The sequence below is a fragment of the Anolis carolinensis genome, chromosome 1, assembly GCF_035594765.1.
Source record: "Anolis carolinensis isolate JA03-04 chromosome 1, rAnoCar3.1.pri, whole genome shotgun sequence".
NCBI lineage: Eukaryota > Metazoa > Chordata > Lepidosauria > Squamata > Dactyloidae > Anolis > Anolis carolinensis.
Genome location: NC_085841.1, coordinates 368,666,514 through 368,684,975, shown reverse-complemented (window position 1 = coordinate 368,684,975; position 18,462 = coordinate 368,666,514). Strand labels below are relative to the sequence as shown.

General features: G+C 44.5%; 1 protein-coding gene across 1 annotated transcript in view; it reads right to left on the bottom strand.

Moving 5' to 3' along the window:
- Positions 1-10,773: 10,773 nt before the first annotated feature.
- The window catches only part of LOC134295643 (zinc finger protein 135-like), a 37,278-nt gene continuing 29,589 nt past the window's right edge, over positions 10,774-18,462 (bottom strand). Inside the window, exon 2 of the mRNA XM_062968752.1 lies at positions 10,774-17,479. Coding sequence (XP_062824822.1) covers positions 15,941-17,305 — 1,365 coding nt within the window. The 5' untranslated portion in view covers positions 17,306-17,479 and the 3' untranslated portion in view covers positions 10,774-15,940. The remainder of the gene's footprint in view (positions 17,480-18,462) is intronic.

Sequence of the window (18,462 nt, the reverse complement as noted above, 5' to 3'; positions counted from 1 at the left end):
AGATCTTCCAGTGAGGCCCAGCTCTCGGTCCCGCCGCCGTCACAGGTGCATTTGGCTGGGACGAGAGACAGGGCTTTTTCGGTAGCTGTGGAACTCCTTGCCGAGGGAGATTAGGGGAGCCCCCTCACTCATGCCTTTTAGGAAGCGGCTGAAGACCTGGATGTGGGACCAAGCTTTTGGCCCATCCTAAGATACGGTTGATATAATCGGATGTATTCGTTGGATTAATGTGAAATTGAATACAGACTGGCTCTGACTTTTGGCCCAAGGCTACTGGCCCTGTTGTAATGGTCATACAGTGTTTTACTGTTTTAAATGGGGTACGATATTGGTTTTTAAGTGTGTTTTTACAATCGTTTGTTTTACTATATTTTGTATTATATGTGGCACTAGCTGTGCCCGGCCATGCGTTGCTGTGGCGAAGTCTGGTGGTATGGGAAATAAAGTATGGAGGAATTGGTGGTACAGTAGAGTCTCACTAATCCAAGCCTCGCTTATCCAAGCCTCTGGATAATCCAAGCCATTTTTGTAGTCAATGTTTTCAATATATTGTGATATTTTGGTGCTAAATTCGTAAATACAGTAATTACAACATAACATTACTGCGTGTTGAACTACGTTTTCTGTCCAATTTGTTGTATAACATGAAGTTTTGGTGCTTAATTTGTAAAATCATAACCTAATTTGATGTTTAATAGGCTTTTCCTTAATCCCTCCTTATTATCCAAGATATTCGCTTATCCAAGCTTCTGCTGGCCCGTTTAGCTTGGATAAGTGAGACTCTACTGTAGTTAAGGTAAAGGGTAAAGGTTTTCCCCTGACATGAAGTCCAGTCGTGTCTGACTCTGGGGGTTGGGGCTCATCTCCATTTCTAAGCCGAAGAGCCGGCGTTGTCCGTCATGTGGCATGGCTGCATGGAGCGCCATTACCTTCCCGCCAGAGCAGTACCTATTCATCTACTCTCATTTGCATGTTTTTGAACTTTAGGGTTGGCAGAAGCTGGGGCTAACAGTGGGGGCTCTCTCCGCTCCCCCAATTCAAACCTGGTCCAGAAGTTCAGCAGTTCAGCGCTTTGACACGCTGCGCCATCAGGGGATATAATTTCCTAAAGGTTGTGAATATACAATATTTCTGATTGGGTCTTTTTGTCTGTTGGAGGCAAGTATGAATGTTGCAATTAGGGGAAATGATTAGCATGTAGCTAATTATTTAATATATTATCTGCTTAGAACTGGATTATATGAGGCCCCTTGTACACAGCTGTATAAAATGCACACTGAAGTGGATTATATGGCAATGTGGAGTCAAGATAATCCAGTTCAAAGGAGATAATATAAGATTATAAATGGGTTATATAGCTGTGTGGAAGGGCCTTGAGTCTACACTGCCATATAATCAGTTCAAATCTGATAATCTGTATTTTATAGGCAGTGTGGAAGAGGCCTAAGTGAGACCTAACTCTGCCTGTCCCCTGGGCTGAGTGGGTTGCTAGGAGACCAAGTGGGCGGAGCTTAGCCTTCTAACTGGCAGCAATGGGATAAAAACAATTATTCCTCTCCCTCTAATTAGGACTTTATTTTTCTTTTCTTTTTGTTGTATCAACTTGGATGATGGGTTGTGTTGTCAAATTTCGAGGTTGGAGGGCCTTTAATTTTGTTGTTTTGCCGGTCGCCAGGATTCCACCACTCTTTTATATATATAGATATAGATTAATCTTGCCATTATGTAAGACCGCTCTGGGTCCCCCTGGGGGAGAAGAGCAGTATATAAAATAAATAAATGAATAAATAAATATAGGATCATAGGCCTTGTGGTGTGACTAGGGCTTTCACCTTCTCTGCCAAACAGTTTTGGAGAGATCTCTCTCACACTGAGATGGTTTGACAGAGAAGGGTAAAGACCAAGTACAACTACAACTCCCACGATTTCGTAGCATTATGCCACACACACACATATAGATATCTATACACATACCTCCCCCCCCCCCCCCAATGTGTGTATGTGTCTCTCTTTTGTAGGGAGACCAAGGTGCTCGTTTATAAAGCCACTAGCTGTGCCCGGCCACGCGTTGCTGTGGCGAAGTCTGGTGGTCTGGGAAATAAAGTATTGAGGAATTGGTGGTAGTTAAGGTCAAGGGTAAAGGTTTTCCCCAGACATTAAGCCCAGTCGTGTCTTACTCTGGGGGTTGGTGCTCATCTCCATTTCTAAGCCAAAGAGCCGGCGTTGTCCGTAGACTCCTCCAAGGACATGTGGGATGACTGCATGGAGCGGCGTTACCTTCCCGCCGGAGCAGTACCTATTGATGCACTCACATTTGCATGTTTTTGAACTTCTGGGTTGGCAGAAGCTGGGGCTAACAGTGGGGGCTCTCTCCACTCCCCCAATTCAAACCTGTGGCCTTTCGGTCCAGAAGTTCAGCAGTTCAGCGCTTTGACACGCTGCGCCATCAGGGGATATTATTTCCTAAAGGTTGTGAATATACAATATTTCTGATTGGGTTTTTTTGTTTGTTGGAGGCAAGTATGAATGCTGCAATTAGGAAAAATGATTAGGATGTAATGGCCTTGCAGCTTTAAAGCCTGGCTGTTTCCTCCTTGAGTGAATTTTTTGTTGGGAGGTGTTAGCTGGCCCTGATTGTTTCCTGTCTGGAATTCCCATGTTTTCAGAGTGGTGTTGTTTGCGATATTTTATGTGCTTCTACTGTCTGTGGCCCTGAGAAAACAGGATTTTCCAGACTTTGATGATGGGAATACTTTGTTGGGAGGTGTTAGCTGGCCCCGATTGTTTCCTGTGTGGAATTCCCCTGTTTATTTACTGTCCTGGTTTTAGAGATTATATTGTTCTGCATTATTCTATCCCAGTAAGAATAATTATTTCATATTAAAGAAGAATCTCACCTATCCAACATTCGCTTATACAATGTTCTGGATTATCCAACGCAGTCTGCCTTTTCATAATCAATGTTTTTGTAGTCAGTGTTTTAAATTAATTGTGATATTTTAGTGGTAAATTTGTAAATACAGTACAGTAGAGTCTCACTTATCCAACATAAACGGGCCGGCAGAATGTTGGATAAGCGAATATGTTGGATAATGAGGAATTAAGGATAACCCTATTAAACATCAAATTAAGTTATGATTTTACAAATTAAGCACCAAAACATCATGTTAGACAACAAATTTGTCAGAAAAAGTAGTTCAGTACACAGTAATGCTATATAGTAATTACTGTATTTATGAATTTAGCACCAAAATATCATGATATATTGAAAGCATTGACTACAAAAATGCGTTGGATAATCCAGAACGTTGGATAAGCGAGTGTTGGATAAGTGAGACTCTACTGTAAATACTACATAGCATTACTGCGCGTGGAACTACTTTTTATGTCAAATTTGTTGTATAATATGATGCTTTGGTGCTTAATTTGTATAACGATTACCTAATTTGATGTTTAATTGGCTTTTCCTGAATCCCTTCTTATTATCCAACATATTCACTTATCCTGCCGGCCTGTTTACGTTGGATAAGTGAGACTCTACTGTATATTTCTAATCTTATATTATCTGCTTAGAACTGGATTATATGAGGCTCCTTCTTCACAGCTGTATAAAATGCCCACTGAAGTGGATTATATGGCAGTGTGGAGTCAAGATAATCCAGTGCAAAGCAGATAATATAAGATTATAAATGGGTTATATAGCTGTGTGGAAGGGCCTTGAGTCTACACTGCCATATAATCCAGTTAAAATCAGATAATCTGTGGAAGAAGTCTAAGTGAGGCCTAAATTTGCCTGTCCCCTAACTGAAACCTGGCTGTCCCTTGGTTGCTAGGCAACCAAGTGGGCAGAGATTAGCCCTCTAAACTGGCAGCAATTGGATAAAAAAATTATTGCTCTCCCTCTAATTAGGACTTTATTTTTCTTTTCTTTTTGTTGTATCAACCTTGAGGCGTGGATGATGGGTTGTGTTGTCAAATTTTGAGGTTGGGGGGCCTGTACTTTTGTTGTTTTGTGAATTGCCGTGATGCCATCACTCTTTTATAGATATAGATTGTGCCCCCCCCCCCCCAACCCTGTTCTACGCCTGCAAAATGCGTACCCTCGACAGGCGTCACTCTCCACTTCTGGAAGAATTCCACCAGCGTTGCCTCCAGAAAACCCTGCCAATCTCTTGGGAAGACAGGCGGACAAATATCAGCATGCTGGAACAAGACAGAAAGACCGCCAGCACTGGATCGAGGAACCTTCCGCCATCACCTCCGCCGGGCTGAGTGCCATGTTGTGCGAATGCCCAAAGGTCACCATCGTCTCCCAAAGCAGTGACTCTGCTCCCAACTCAAGAACAGAAAACGGAAGGTGGGTGGGCAGGAAAAGAGATGGAAAGATGGGTTTAAAGCAGGCAGGGGCAAACTAAGGCCCATTATTATGTCTATACTTACAAAGCGTTCTGTTTCAAATCAAAGATACTCTGCATTCAGGTTTCATTCTACTGCAAGTATGAGCCTAAATGGCTCAACCTGTTGTTTAAATAGCAAAGACTCTCACACAGGTATTCTACAAAGCAGTGTGTAACATTGAACTCATAATTCGCATTTAAAGAAATACAATAGATTTATTTTAAAAAGTCATAAGAGTTGAAGAAACAAGAAAATAACCAAGAAAGTTGATTACATTGTGAATGTAACTACCATTCATCATACTGTGAATGCAACAGTTTGATTGGCTTTTGTAACCATTTATCTGAAATTTATATTTGTTTATTGTATATAATACAATGTTTAATGACATTTAATACATTGTTATTATTCCATTTAGTGGACACTTGTTAGTTCAGGCCACCGTTGACTCTCAGGTGCCTTAATGTCATGACATATATGATGTATGGTTTGAATGAAGATCCCATCCTAAGGAATAAGGCCTGGAAAACAACTACAATTCATGGACTGTAATTGAAAGTTGCTGATGAGAACTGTGACAATGATTAACTGTTGACATTGCTGACTTGATGTACTCTTGGTGGAAAAACAACGTGTTTACATTTCCAGAGACAATGGTTCTTTTAAGTAAGGAAGTCAACATGGAGTCCTTACGTTGACCAACCTCACTTAAGGAAATCTTTACAAGGTTTCTTGCACTACAGGAAGCAAACAAGGCTCCTTGATAAGGAAAACCAATTAAACAAAGTCAACAACTGCCCAGGAACTGATGCAATCAACATGTTTTAACTCTTGTCAGAAATTTACAACTTTCAGAAGCAAATCCATAGAAAATACTGCATGAAGCACCCCTTACTCTCAGGAAAAGTGTGTCTGACCAACTGAACACCATTTCTGAACACCATTATGAACAGCCGCCTCCTCTCAAGAAGCTGATCCACTTCCACAAGAAGGATGATAACAATGCTTGATAAATGGATGAATGAATGTTAGAGTATATGTGTAAATGCTGATACAATATCCCCTTTTGTCTATGTGTCCAATATCATTATTCTAAAACCCAGAACAGGAGCCTGTGTCTGCTTCTCCCTCTGAAAGTGCCTCATGCAGCCTGGCTCACTGAAAGCGGAATAAAAGAACCCATTCAATGTTTTAGAAAGTACTTATGACATTCGATATTATAACCCCCTCCCCCGAGGACCCTGCCTAAGGACACCCTCTCCAAGACACGTCTCAATCCCCACAAGGCACCAGGTCTGGTCTGGTCAGGGAAGCTAAGCAGGGCCAGCCCAGGGTGGGACTTGGATGGGACTTGGAGGTGGTCAGAGGGAGTGTCCTTGGTGTCTTTGGAGGTGGTCAGAGGGAGTCACACCTGGACCCGGGACGAGGCTCACTAGGTGGCCATTCACCCTTGATTTACATTTTGTGTGTTTACAGATTTTCCCTCTACCGGCTATTACCAGTTCTTTCAATAAATAGGTCAGAGAACGGCCCTTTAGATCCATTTTCTTGTGTCTGGCTCTTTATTTCATGGTGGGAGTTCAAACAATCTGTATAAAAGTATAAAAACATAACGGTTGCCGTCCTTGGAGCCAGCAGGTCAAATACAGCTAGAAACAGGCACCAAACGGTAGCAGCTGGATTATTTTATTGACTTACTCACTTCATTTCTATCCCGCTTCCCTTTCTCCTCATCGTAGGGATTTGAGGCAGCTGACAATCACATCACGCAATGCCATAGGATTTAAAAGCAAGGCCGACACAAAATTGTGTAAAACACCATTAAGTATTGTGTCATGGATACAAAAGTTGAAGTACAATAAGTACACTTCTGGTGTGAGAGAACTGGCGGTCTGCAAGGACGTTGCCCACGGGGAATTGCCCAGGTGTTTTACCCTCCTGTGGGAGGCTTCTCTCATGTCCCCGCATGGGGAGCTAGAGCTGACAGAGGGAGCTCACCCACTCTACCTGATTTGAACCTTTGACCTTTGGATCAGCAATCTTGCCGGCACAAAGGTTTAACCCATTGTGCCACCGGGGGCTCCCAGGGGATGGCAGAGAGAGATGGCCAAGTTGCTTTATTTATTCATTTATTTATTTATTTACATCACTTTTACCCCGCCTTTCTCTCCGAAGAGACTTAAAGCGGCTTACAGTAAATAGGCAAAAATTCAATGCCTAAAAACAATGTAAAAACAACAATTCATATAAAACAATCTACAAAACAACAGTTCATATAAAACAGATACCATTACAAAATAAAATCACATTATATAAAATTTTAAGAATGTCCAAGATTAAAATCCATTCATCCAGAATCCTCAAGTGAAAAACTCGGGGCTATGTCTGTTTTTATTGTTGGTTTTATTGTTTTTATTGTTATTTTTAAAGCCAAGTGTATTGTTTTAATCTATTTTTGTAAACCGCTCTGAGCCAAACTGGGAGTAGCGGTATATAAGTTTAATAATAAAATAAAAATAAAATAAATAAGTCTTCGTACAGGTCATGTAAAATCCATGTTCTCATTCATTAAAAGCTTGTGTGCACAACCATGTCTTTAAGGCTTTCCTGAAGCCTAGGAGAGTTGGTATCTGCCGTATGTTGCTGGGGAAGGTGTTCCACAGCCGAGGAGCCACCACCGAGAAGGAAGGGCCTGTCCCTCGTTCCCACCAGCCTTACCTGCGAGGCTGGTGGGACCGAGAGCAGGGCTTCCCCGATGATCTAAGCGTTCTAGAAGGCTCATAGGAGGGAGGAGGGTGGCTCTAGAAGGCTTTTTTGCATTGTAATTAGCGTATGTTTATCTCAATACTTGTGTCTTGGGTGTTTTTCATTCTGTCGTTCTTTAAAAGTGTGAATGGCTTTGGGTCTTGTCGGCTGAGCTGAATACAAATGGAAGGGCCAGAGGTTGCATGCCTGCCTTTGTTCCCAGGGCCCCTAATGAGAGACAGCGTGGTGGGTGGGTGGCCCTTCTTCCTTCTGAAGGGGAGGCTGACGAGGGGCTTCCCTCTCTTGCCCCCCCAACTCCCCCCATTTGCATGCAGGGCGTGATCTGTGTGCGCACAAGCTGGCCTTCCTGGCCGGGCAGAGCATACGCCGGGAGCCCAGCCTGGCCCTGGCCGAGAACCTCTTCTACCTGAGAGGAGGAGGAAGATGCAGAGGAGGAGGAGGAGGAGAAGAAGAAAAGGGGCTCCTTTCATGTGCCTTTGGTGGGGGGCAGGGGGGGGCTTGGATGTTTTTCTTTGCCCCCATTCTTCAGGGGCTTGTCTCATTTCATTGCTGCCAATGAGTGCAATTGGTACAATGGTGCAATATTGATGTTGTTTAACAAACAGATTGTTTTTATCTGTTTCTAATTTTATTTAAACGTTAATTTAAGATGTTATTTTTATATTGTATGGGACGTTGAATGTCTGCCTTGTTTTGGAAGCCGCCCTGAGAACCCTCAGGGAGAGGATGGGGTGGCTTGGAAATATTATTACCATTGTTATTAATTATTATCTCGTGATACATGACAGTTTCCATGTCCAGGTTTGGTCAGTAAACTTCTTACTGTTTGACAGCCTTGTCTCCTCCTCCTTGGCCACTCTGGCCTGTCTCCTCCCCCCCCCCCCCCACAAAGCTTGCTGGTCTCCCATTGGTCTGCATTTACAGGGAACATGAATGAGGGCACGTTGCTGACCAGTCACTGTATCCCGTATTTACTCCAGTCTCATGCGCCATTGAATCTAATGCACACCTCAATTTTCAAAGCCTTGAAACCAAAAACGTATTTGCTGCCAAATGTAATGAGGAGCAGCAAAAGGTGCTCTCTTTGTTATTTGGCTTTCAGCAATGGAAATGAAAACCTTGGGGTGCAGCTATGTGCAGCAGTCCCTTCAGGGAGATGGTGGTGGGATACAAGAATAAAGTTGTTGTTGTTTTGTTGTTATTATTATCATTATTATTATTATTATTATTATTATTATTGAGCCTTGTCCATTAAACTACAGGTGACATCCTTCAAAGCAGAGCTCCAGGTGCTCTTGAAGCAGCTTCCCGTCTGGCTTTGGCCTGAGGAGGTCAAGTGAGGGCCAAGGGCAGGAACAAGACTGGCTGTCTTTGGGGAGGATGGAAGGTCTCTTGGTTCATTATCACCTGCCTCTGAGAGGCAGTAAGGGTGGCCGGGGGGGGGGGGGGGGTGTCCTTGTAAAGGATGCTGTCCATCTCTCAAATTACAGGCCAGGAGATTCCACCTGAACATTAGGAAGAACTAGCTGACTCCTAGAGCAGTTCAGCAGTGGAACTCTCTGCCTCGGAGTGTGGTTCAAGCGCCTTCCTTGGAGGCTTTTAAACAGGCTGGGTGGGGTCAGGGGTGCTTTGATTGCGCCTTTCCTGCATGGCACAAATGGGTTGGACTCGATGTCCCATGGGGGTCTCTCCCAACTCTATGATTCAATGACTCCGCCGGGAAACCCCCCCCCCCCCCCCCCATCTCTTGCTCTTGTGTGGAGGCTCTCCTTTCATTGTCTCTATGAGGACATTCGTGTGAGCAGCAGGCACTTCACTGGACTTGCTCTCTGTGCCCTGTGCCGGGCTTCCGTCCTGCCACCGTTCCCACTCCCCCCAAGTCAGGGATGGGGTAGATGTGGCCCAGAGTTACTTTGCCAGCTTCAGTCTCCAAGAGGCCTCCTTCCCACCTGCCCAAATGGAGGAGACCTGCAGACCCCTCCCCTGGGCAACATGCCAAGCCTGGTTTTAGGAGAAAGGAGGTGCCTTTGGCTAAAGATGAGCCCGAAGCAAAGGACTGGTGCAGTAGCTTCAGGGATCTTGGATGTCTACACCCCGTCCCCTCAACACCCCTCCGTCTCATTGGCCCCTGGCCATGCGTCCCCCCTTCCCCACGTGGCCCCACCCTGACGTCTGTTGGGAGTTGCCATGGCCAAGGACCCCTCAAATGCTCCCCGCTGTCCCTTCCACCTTGACCCTTGCTGTCCGGCCCCAATGGAGGCTGGAAGCCTGGCCAGTTTGGGAGCCCAGCAGTAGAATCCCGAGTTGGAAGGGACCCCAAGGGCCATCCAGTTCAGCCCCTTCATGCTGGGCAGGAGGACCGTCAAGACCCTCCCGACAGATGGCCACCCAAACCCTTACTTGATGAGTCTCCTTTGGCATATAATCCTAGAGTTGGAAGGGACCCCGAGGGCCATCTAGACCAGCCCCTCCCCTCCCTCGCTGCCAGGCAGGAGGGCACAATGGCGAGGAAAGCGGCCCTCTCTGAGGGAAGAAGGGGCTTCCGTGTTGGAGTATCAGCCCTTGTCTCTAGAGCCACAGAGGGGACCCGTGCTGCACCCGTGGCCATGTTTCCACCTGCGTCTCTGTAACCGGAGGGGCTTTGCTTTCTGCTGCAGAGAGAAGAGGTCTCTTCCCTTTCATCCCTTGAGCATCTTTAGGGTGCCTTTAGGGGTGCTTTGGAGGCGATTTTCCTGCTTCTTGGCAGAAGGGGTTGGACTGGGTGGCCCCCCAGCTCTGCTCCAACTCTCTGGCCCTTGTGTTGGCGGGGGGGGGGGGGGCTCCAGGAGGTTCTCCTCTGCCTTGCAGAAACACCCTCCGACGGGTCACCGTTGGGGACTCGTCTACCAAAGACATCCTCTCTTTTACCTGAGGTGCATTATGGACAACAAGCCAAGGAAGGGCTTCTCAAAACCATACCAGAACACCATCCTGGAATTATAGAATCATAAGAACCGGAAGAGACCACACGGGCCAACTAGTCCAATGACTTTCTACCCTATAGGAAAAGCTCCATCAAAGCACCCCCGACAGATGGCCATCCAGCCTCTGCTTGAAATCTTCCAAGGAAGGCGATTCCTCCACGCTCCCTCCGAGGTAGAGAGAGCCAGTCGGGAAGTCGGTGCTCCACATTTACGTGGTTTAGGGCTTCAGGGCCCCATGAAAGGGGAAAACTGCAAAGATCTCAAGGGGGCCTCGAAACCTTCTTAATCTTGTTGACTCTATCTAGCACATTTATGATTTACAACATTTCAAATAGGTTTCCTTTCACATTTAGCTTTTTGCAGCTGATTGTGATTTTTTCAGAAGGGTCTGCAAGGCTCCAAACAATTCCCATTTTATTCTGGATGGCAAATTTAGTGAATAATCCTATCCAGCCATACCTGGCAAAATGGCACGACCTGGAAGAATCCTCCACCTTGTGCGACTGTGGAGCAGGACAGACATCTCCGCCGCACCTGTCTGCTTGCCCACCATGCCCTGCCTCATGCACAGACGATGAACTGGATTATACTTATTTACGCAATGCTTTTGACACAAAAGAAATAAATACCCAGGCAGATATAATCATAGATTTTAAACTCGTGTCTTCTGCTTTAATGTTTGTTCTGTGTATTTTATTTATGTATTTATTTACTTCATTTCTATCCCGCCTTTCTCACCCAAAAGGACTCAAGGTGGCTTACAAATCTGGCCAGAATCCAATGTCCATAAAAACCAACGATAGCAATAAAACATAAAAAAACACTTTAAAAGATTAACATGAAGCATTAATACACATAAAACAGTATACAAAATTTATAAACATATGAAATGCATCCAAAAACCTTCCACATAATCAATCCAGACCATGTCAAAGCTGTAGAAACTTATTCTTTAGATGCTTGGCTTTTTTCCTGAAAGGCAGAAAGGATGGATCCTGCCGGATGTCGTGGGGAGGGGCTTCCACAGCCAAGGAGCCACCACTGGGAAGGAAGGAAGGAAGGAAGGAAGGAAGGAAGGAAGGAAGGAAGGAAGGAAGGAAGGAAGGAAGGAAGGAAGGAAGGAAGGAAGGAAGGAAGGAAGGAAGGAAGGAAGGCCCTGTCTCTCGTCACCACCAGTCACGCTGGCGAAGGAGGTGGGACTGAGAGCAGGGCCTCCCCAGCTCGTAACGTTCTACGAGTTGGAAGAACTTCCTCACTGTGAGAGCTGTTCAGCAGTGGAACTCTCTGCCCTGGAGTGTGGTGGAGGCTCCTCCTTTGGAGGCTTTTAAGCAGAGGACGGATAGCCATCTGTCAGGAGTACTTTGCGTGTGATTTTCCTACTTCTTGACAGAATGGGGTTGGACTGGATGGCCCGTGAGGTCTCTTCCAACTCTATGATTCTATGATTCTATATCAGTGCTGTAAATAAATAAACTAACAAAATGAAGTTCAACAGGGACAAATGCAAGATATTTCACTTCGGCAGAAAAAATGGAATGCAAAGATACAGAATGGGAGATGCCTGCCTCAACAGCAGTACGTGTGAACCAGATCAGAGAGGAGGAGGAATGGGAGAAACCTATATATATATTAGATCGCTGTGAGTTTTCTGGACTGTATGGCCATGTTCCAGAAGCATTTTCTCCTGACGTTTTGCCCACAGCTGTGGCAGGCATCCCCAGAGGTTGGGAGGTCTGTTGGAAACTAGGCAAGTGGAGTGTAGATAGAGATCTGGAAGGATGTCCAGGGTGGGAGAAAGGATTGCTGGCTAGACAGCAGTACATCTGGCTAGACAGCAGTACATGTGAAAAAGATCTTGGAGTCCTTGTGGACAACAAGTTAAACATGAGCCAGCAATGTGATGCGGCTGCTAAGAAAGCCAATGGGATTCTGTCCTGCATCAATAGGGGAATAGCGTCTAGATCCAGGGAAGTCCTGCTCCCCCTTATTCTATTCTGCCTTGGTCAGACCACACCTGGAATCACACTGGGTCCAATTCTGGGCACCGCAGATGAAGGGAGATGTTGACAAGCTGGAAAGCGTCCAGAGGAGGGCGACTAAAATGATTAAGGGTCTGGAGAACAAGCCCTATGAGGAGCGGCTTAAAGAGCTGGGCATGTTTAGCCTGCAGAAGAGAAGGCTGAGAGGAGACATGAGAGCCATGTACAAATATGTGAGGGGAAGTCATAGGGAGGAGGGACGGAGCTTGTTTTCTGCTGCCCTGCAGACTAGGACACAATGGAACAATGGCTTCAAACTACAGGAAAGGAGATTCCACCTGAACATCAGGAAGAACTTCCTCACTGTGAGAAGGGCTGTTCGACAGTGGAACTCTCTCCCCAGGGCCGTGGTGGAGGCTCCTTCTTTGGAGGCTTTTAAGCAGAGGCTGGATGGCCATCTGTCGGGGGTGCTTTGAATGCGATTTCCTTCTTCTTGGCAGAATGGGGTTGGACTGGATGGCCCATGAGGTCTCTTCCAACTCTACTATTCTAGGATTCTATGAAATAACCTACACCTGCAAATATGGAGGGACATCTGTACTGAAATGCAGGATTCAGGTGTGCAACGATGAAAACCAAAGTCATACCCGAAAAAGCAATAGACGATGATCAAAACACAGTATATATGTAATAACTGAAGCATAAAAATCAAACGCAGAGCCATGTGACCGACATAAAGGTGGAAAACGACATCCAAAAGGACCTTACATTTTCCATTTAACCTCAGCTCTATCTGCCTTTCCAGTCTCTGATATTTTGAACCTTCTACATCCCCGCTTTGCAAACACATTTTTTATTAAGATAAAGAGAAACATAGTAATTTTATAATATATAACACTAAAACTGTACAGCGCAGAGTGGAGACTACAACAAACTAGAAAAAATCAGAAAAAAACACCAATAAAAGACACTAATATAAATACACGAAATACACTAACTAAAAAACCTGGGCCTAATTTTAAGAACTTCGAAGTGAGTTGATTATATCCCTTACTATTCTACTCCCCCAGTTAATCCTATGTAAGTACACTTCTGCTTTTGGCAACACGCTTCTAATTCATAAATCCGGCAGCTGACATTTGCTCCTCTTGTTCTTGTTGTTGTGGAAAAGTGATAAAGAAGTCTCCATCTTTCTTGAAGTTGATCAAGGATTTCTCTTTAATGAGCAGAGTCACTTCTTCCATTTTTGATCAATCGCGAATCTTCGTCAGTCAACCTCCCCGTGTGGGAGGAGATGGTTTCTCCCCTCTCTGAGGGGAAACGATGCTTGCCGTAGTCATCCTATATTCTAGGCATCTTCCAAATTTTTATTCTATATGGCTGTCCAACATTCTTATGAAACAAAACTCTGGGCTCACTGTAAATGTAACATTAACCTTTATCGTCCACCATCGCAAGCATTTGAGTCCAATATTTCTGGACTTTCTGCAAAGTCATCACAATATGATAAATCGTACTCTCATTTTTCTGCATTAATGAGCATTGCCTTTGTATGTCTTAGATCAGAGCTTTCCAAACTGTATGCCATGGCACACGAATGGGTTGCCTGTAGTCCACAGGTGCATCCCATGAGAAATGTTTCTCCCCCATACTCATTGGAAGAGACTCACAAAGAACATCCAGTCCACCCCCTTCAGCCAGGCAGGAAGGCACTGTAGAAGCCCTCCCAACAGACAGCCATCCAACCTCAGCTCAAAACCTCCAGAGGAGACTCCAGGCTCCCAGGCAGGCTATACTTCGCTGGGCTTGGAAGAGACCCCCAAAGGGTACCTAGTCCAGCCCCCTAAAGCCAGCCGGGCAGACACAGTCAACGCACCCATGGAAGGTTATCCAGCCACGACAACACCCACAGACGTTTATTCACTACAGAAGTGGAGTGCTGGTGTGCTCAAGTGTAGGTTCTTTTATAACTTTTGTTATTGGCACAATTTGTTGATTGAGTTGCAGAAATTACCACTAAAATTGCTAATTTTTGAATTAAGAAAATATAACCTGTCAATAACTAGGTTTGTGATGAACCACATGGAGCAGCTATAGAGGAAATTACACAAATATGGTTTATACCAGGCATGGGCAAACTTTTTTTTTGCCTTCTGGTTGTATTGCTGGCCCGGCCAGGAAAGAAGGGGGCAGGTCTGCAAGGAGTAGGGCCTGGGAGGGGGCAGGGCAGGGCAGGGCAGGGCCTGGGTCATCCTCAGGTTGTCTTCCCAGCATAAGACGGAGCCACTTGCCCACTCCTTATGTCAAGAGGAAGGTGGGACACACGGCCTGTGGAGGAGGGTCTGAGGTAAACGCATCTGGCCCCCGGGCTTTAGTTTGCTCATGCTTGATTTGTACAGTAAAGACAGTAGTAGTAGTAGTAGTAGTAGTAGTAATAATAATAATATTTGCAGCCCGCCCCATCTTCCCAGGGGACTCATTATAGGAAACTGATTCCTATATATTATTATATTACATTATATTATATATATTGAAAACATATAAGAGGTTGGTTTAACCCAGGGGTCCCCAAACTAAGGCCCGGGGGCCGGATGCGGCCCTCCAAGGTCATTTACCTGGCCCCTGCCCTCAGTTTTATAATATAATATTTTTATATCATTTTAAATAATCTATATATATAAAAGAGTGATGGAATCCTGGCGACCGACAAAACAACAAAACTAAAGGCCCCCCAACCCCGAAAACTGACAGCACAACCCCTCATCCACACCTCTAGGTTGATACAAAAAAAAGAAAAGAAAAAGAAAGTCCTAATTAGAGGGAGAGGAATAATTGTTTTTATCCAATTGCTGCCAGTTAGAAGGCTAAGCTCTGCCCACTCCTAGCAACCCACTCAGCCCAGGGGAAAGGCAGAATTAGGCCTCGCTTAGGCCTCTTCCACACTGCCTATAAAATACATAGACCCCCTCTGCCCTCACCACTTTCACAGTACACAAACAACCAAATGCATACTAAACATAAAGACAACCATACAACAGACATTCAATACAACTACTACCTCAACAATTTCTCACCAACACCACCAGACAATGCCACAGCAACGCGTGGCCAGGCACAGCTAGTATACTATATTGTATATACATATAATATTGATAATAATATTATAATGTTATACAATATAATACTAATAATAATACCATATAATAATATTAATTATATGTTATATATTACATATAATATTACAGTATAGTGGTATAGTTCAATGTAGTAATATATAATGCTAATATTGTGCTATGCTAATAATATAATATATTGTATGTACATACAGCTGCTCTGAGTCCCCTTCAGGGTGAGAAGGGCAGGATATAAATGTAATAAATAAATGTAGTAAATGAATAAATAAATAATTTTAGACTTAGGCTCACCTAAAGTCTGAAATGACTTGAAGGCACACAACAACAACAATCCTAATGAACCTGACTATCTCATTGGCCAGAAGCAGGCCCACACTTCCCATTGAAATCCTGATAGGTTTATGTTGTTTACAATTGTTTTCATTTTTAAATATTGTATTGTTCTTTCATTGTTGTTGTTGTTTTGCACTACGAATAAGACATGTGCAGTGTGCACAGGAATTTGTTCATTTTTTTTTCAAATGATAATTCGGCCCCTCCACAGTCTGAAAGATTGTGGACTGGCCCTCTGCTTTAAAAGTTTGGGGACCCCTGGTTTAACCTATGATTTGCTAACAGAACTACTGTGTGGCAAAAGGATGAATGACTAAAAAGTGTGCCACTAACATGAAAATATATATCTCGGACAATCTCTATGGGGTCAAATACCACTATTCTCTCCAATGTGAGTTCTAGGTCCATGTAGATTTGAACTCTCAGAGAAGCTCTTTCCACACACCATGAGTTTATAGGGTTTCTCCCCAGTGTGAGTCCTTTGATGTAAACGTAGACCTGAACTATGAGTGAAGCTCTTTCCACACTCCAGGCATGCATAGGGTTTCTCCCCAGTGTGAGTCATTTGATGTGAACGCAAACCTGAACTATGAGTGAAGCTTTGTCCACACTCCTGACATTTATAGGGTTTCTCCCCAGTATGAGTCCTTTGATGTGACCGTAAACCTGAACTATGAGTGAAGCTCTGTCCACACTCCAAGCATGTATAGGGTTTTTCTCCAGTGTGAGTCCTTTGATGCGAATTTAGATTCACTCTCTGAGTGAAGCTCTTTCCACACTCCAGGCATGTATAGGGTTTCTCCCCAGTGTGAGTTCTTTGATGTGAACGTAGACTTGAACTCTGAGTGAAGCTCTGTCCACACTCCAGACATATACAGGGTTTTTCCCCAGTGTGAATTCTTTGATGTAAACGTAGACTTCCATTCTCAGTGAAGCTCTGTCCACAATCCAGGCATTGATAAGGTTTCTCCCCAGTGTGAGTCCTATGATGCGAGCGTAGACTTGAAGTATGAGTGAAGCTCTTTCCACATTCCAGGCATGTATAGGGTTTTTCTCCAGTGTGAATTCTTTGATGTGAACGTAGACTTGAACTCTGAGTGAAGCTCTGTCCACACTCCATGCATGTATAGGGTTTCTCCCCAGTGTGAGTCCTTTGATGTGCATGTAGACCTGAATTATGAGTGAAGCTCTGTCCACAATCCAGGCATTGATAGGGTTTCTCCCCAGTGTGAGTCCTTTGATGTGAATGTAGACATGAACTATGAGTGAAGCTTTGTCCACACTCTAGGCATGTATAAGGTTTTTCCCCAGTGTGAGTCCTTTGATGTGAACGTAGACTTCCACTCTCAGTGAAGCTCTGTCCACATTCCATGCAAGTATAGGGTTTCTCCCCAGTGTGAGTCCTTTGATGTGAACGTAGATTTGCTCTCTGAGTGAAGCCCTTTCCGCACTCCAGACATTTATAGGGTTTCTCCCCAGTGTGAGTCCTTTGATGTGGACGTAGATCTCCACTCTGAGCAAAGCTCTTTCCACACTCCAGGCATGTATAGGGCTTCTCCCCAGTGTGAGTCCTTTGATGTAAATATAATCCTCCACTGTAAGTGAAGCTCTTTCCACACACAAGGCATTCAAAGGGCTTCTCCCCAGTGTGAATTCTTTCATGTTGTTGGAGACGATCCCTCCGAGTGAAACTTTTTCCACACTCGAGGCATTTAGATGCTTTCTCTGTCATGTCAACAGTGATACAGTGTTTAAATACACTACAGATAATTGACTCTTCTTTTTTCCTTTCTTATCTGTAAGGTCCAGAATTCAGCAAGATCATCACCTTGAAAGGATTTCTTCTTCCTATATTATAGGTTTCCTTACTGAACCCAAGAGGTAGCTCCACAGAATCCTCATTTCCCTATAGTCAAGAAAAAAGCAAGAGATCAAGGTTGAAAGCCAGAAACCGTATTTACCTCAAAGATTTCCCCCCTTTCCCTTCATGGGTCATGTGGAAAAGGGAAATACTGTACCAAGAAATGCAGACATCAGGGTGTCAAGCGCATACATGGATACCAGCAAAGGCAGTCACTAATTCTTGAAAAAGAAGGGACCAAATCCAGAAAGAAAAAAGAAAATAGGGGAGGGAGGAAGAAAAGATTAAAAGATAGAAGGAAGAAAGGGGAGCTCCTTCCAATGTTGTAGGATCACGTTGATTTCATTGGGCCGTACACGAATGTGGCTAAAGGAACGGAAGGCAGGTAGAAAGGTGTAGTTTGTTCCAATAATAAAGGGCGTCATCATTGGATAATGGGTTTCCCTGAATTACCAGGATGTGCTAAATGTTGAGGGACACAAAGATTACTGGGCTGCAGTGCTTACCATCCCACAATAGCTCCAGGTTTGCTTCCTGAGCATCCCAAATTATACCCCTGCTGCTACCAAATGGCCTGTCTTTTCCCAAAGGAATCCTGCAGCCAACCAAGACCCTGCCTCCCCACCCATCCAGTTCAACCCCACATTGAGGCGTGTTCACCCAATGAGCCTCTGCTGAAGGACGTTCCCTTTGGGCCATTCTCTCCCTCGGCTGAGCCCCAAGTGCAGCTCCATCCACAAGGCCTTTTTTCCTTCCCACCTCTTTCCCCTTTGCCCACGCACCCCTTTCTTCCTTGTCCTCTGCCCAGGGGAAGATTTTCAGCAGCTGAAGGAGACAGAGAAACACAGGCTTTTTATACAGAGTCCTAGGAATGTCACTACTATATTATCTGCTTTGAACTGGATTATCTTGACTCCACACTGCCATATAATCCACTTCAGTGTGCATTTTATCCAGCTGTGAAGAAGGGGCCTCATATAATTCAGCTCTAAGCAGATAATATAAGGTTATAAATATACAGTAGAGTC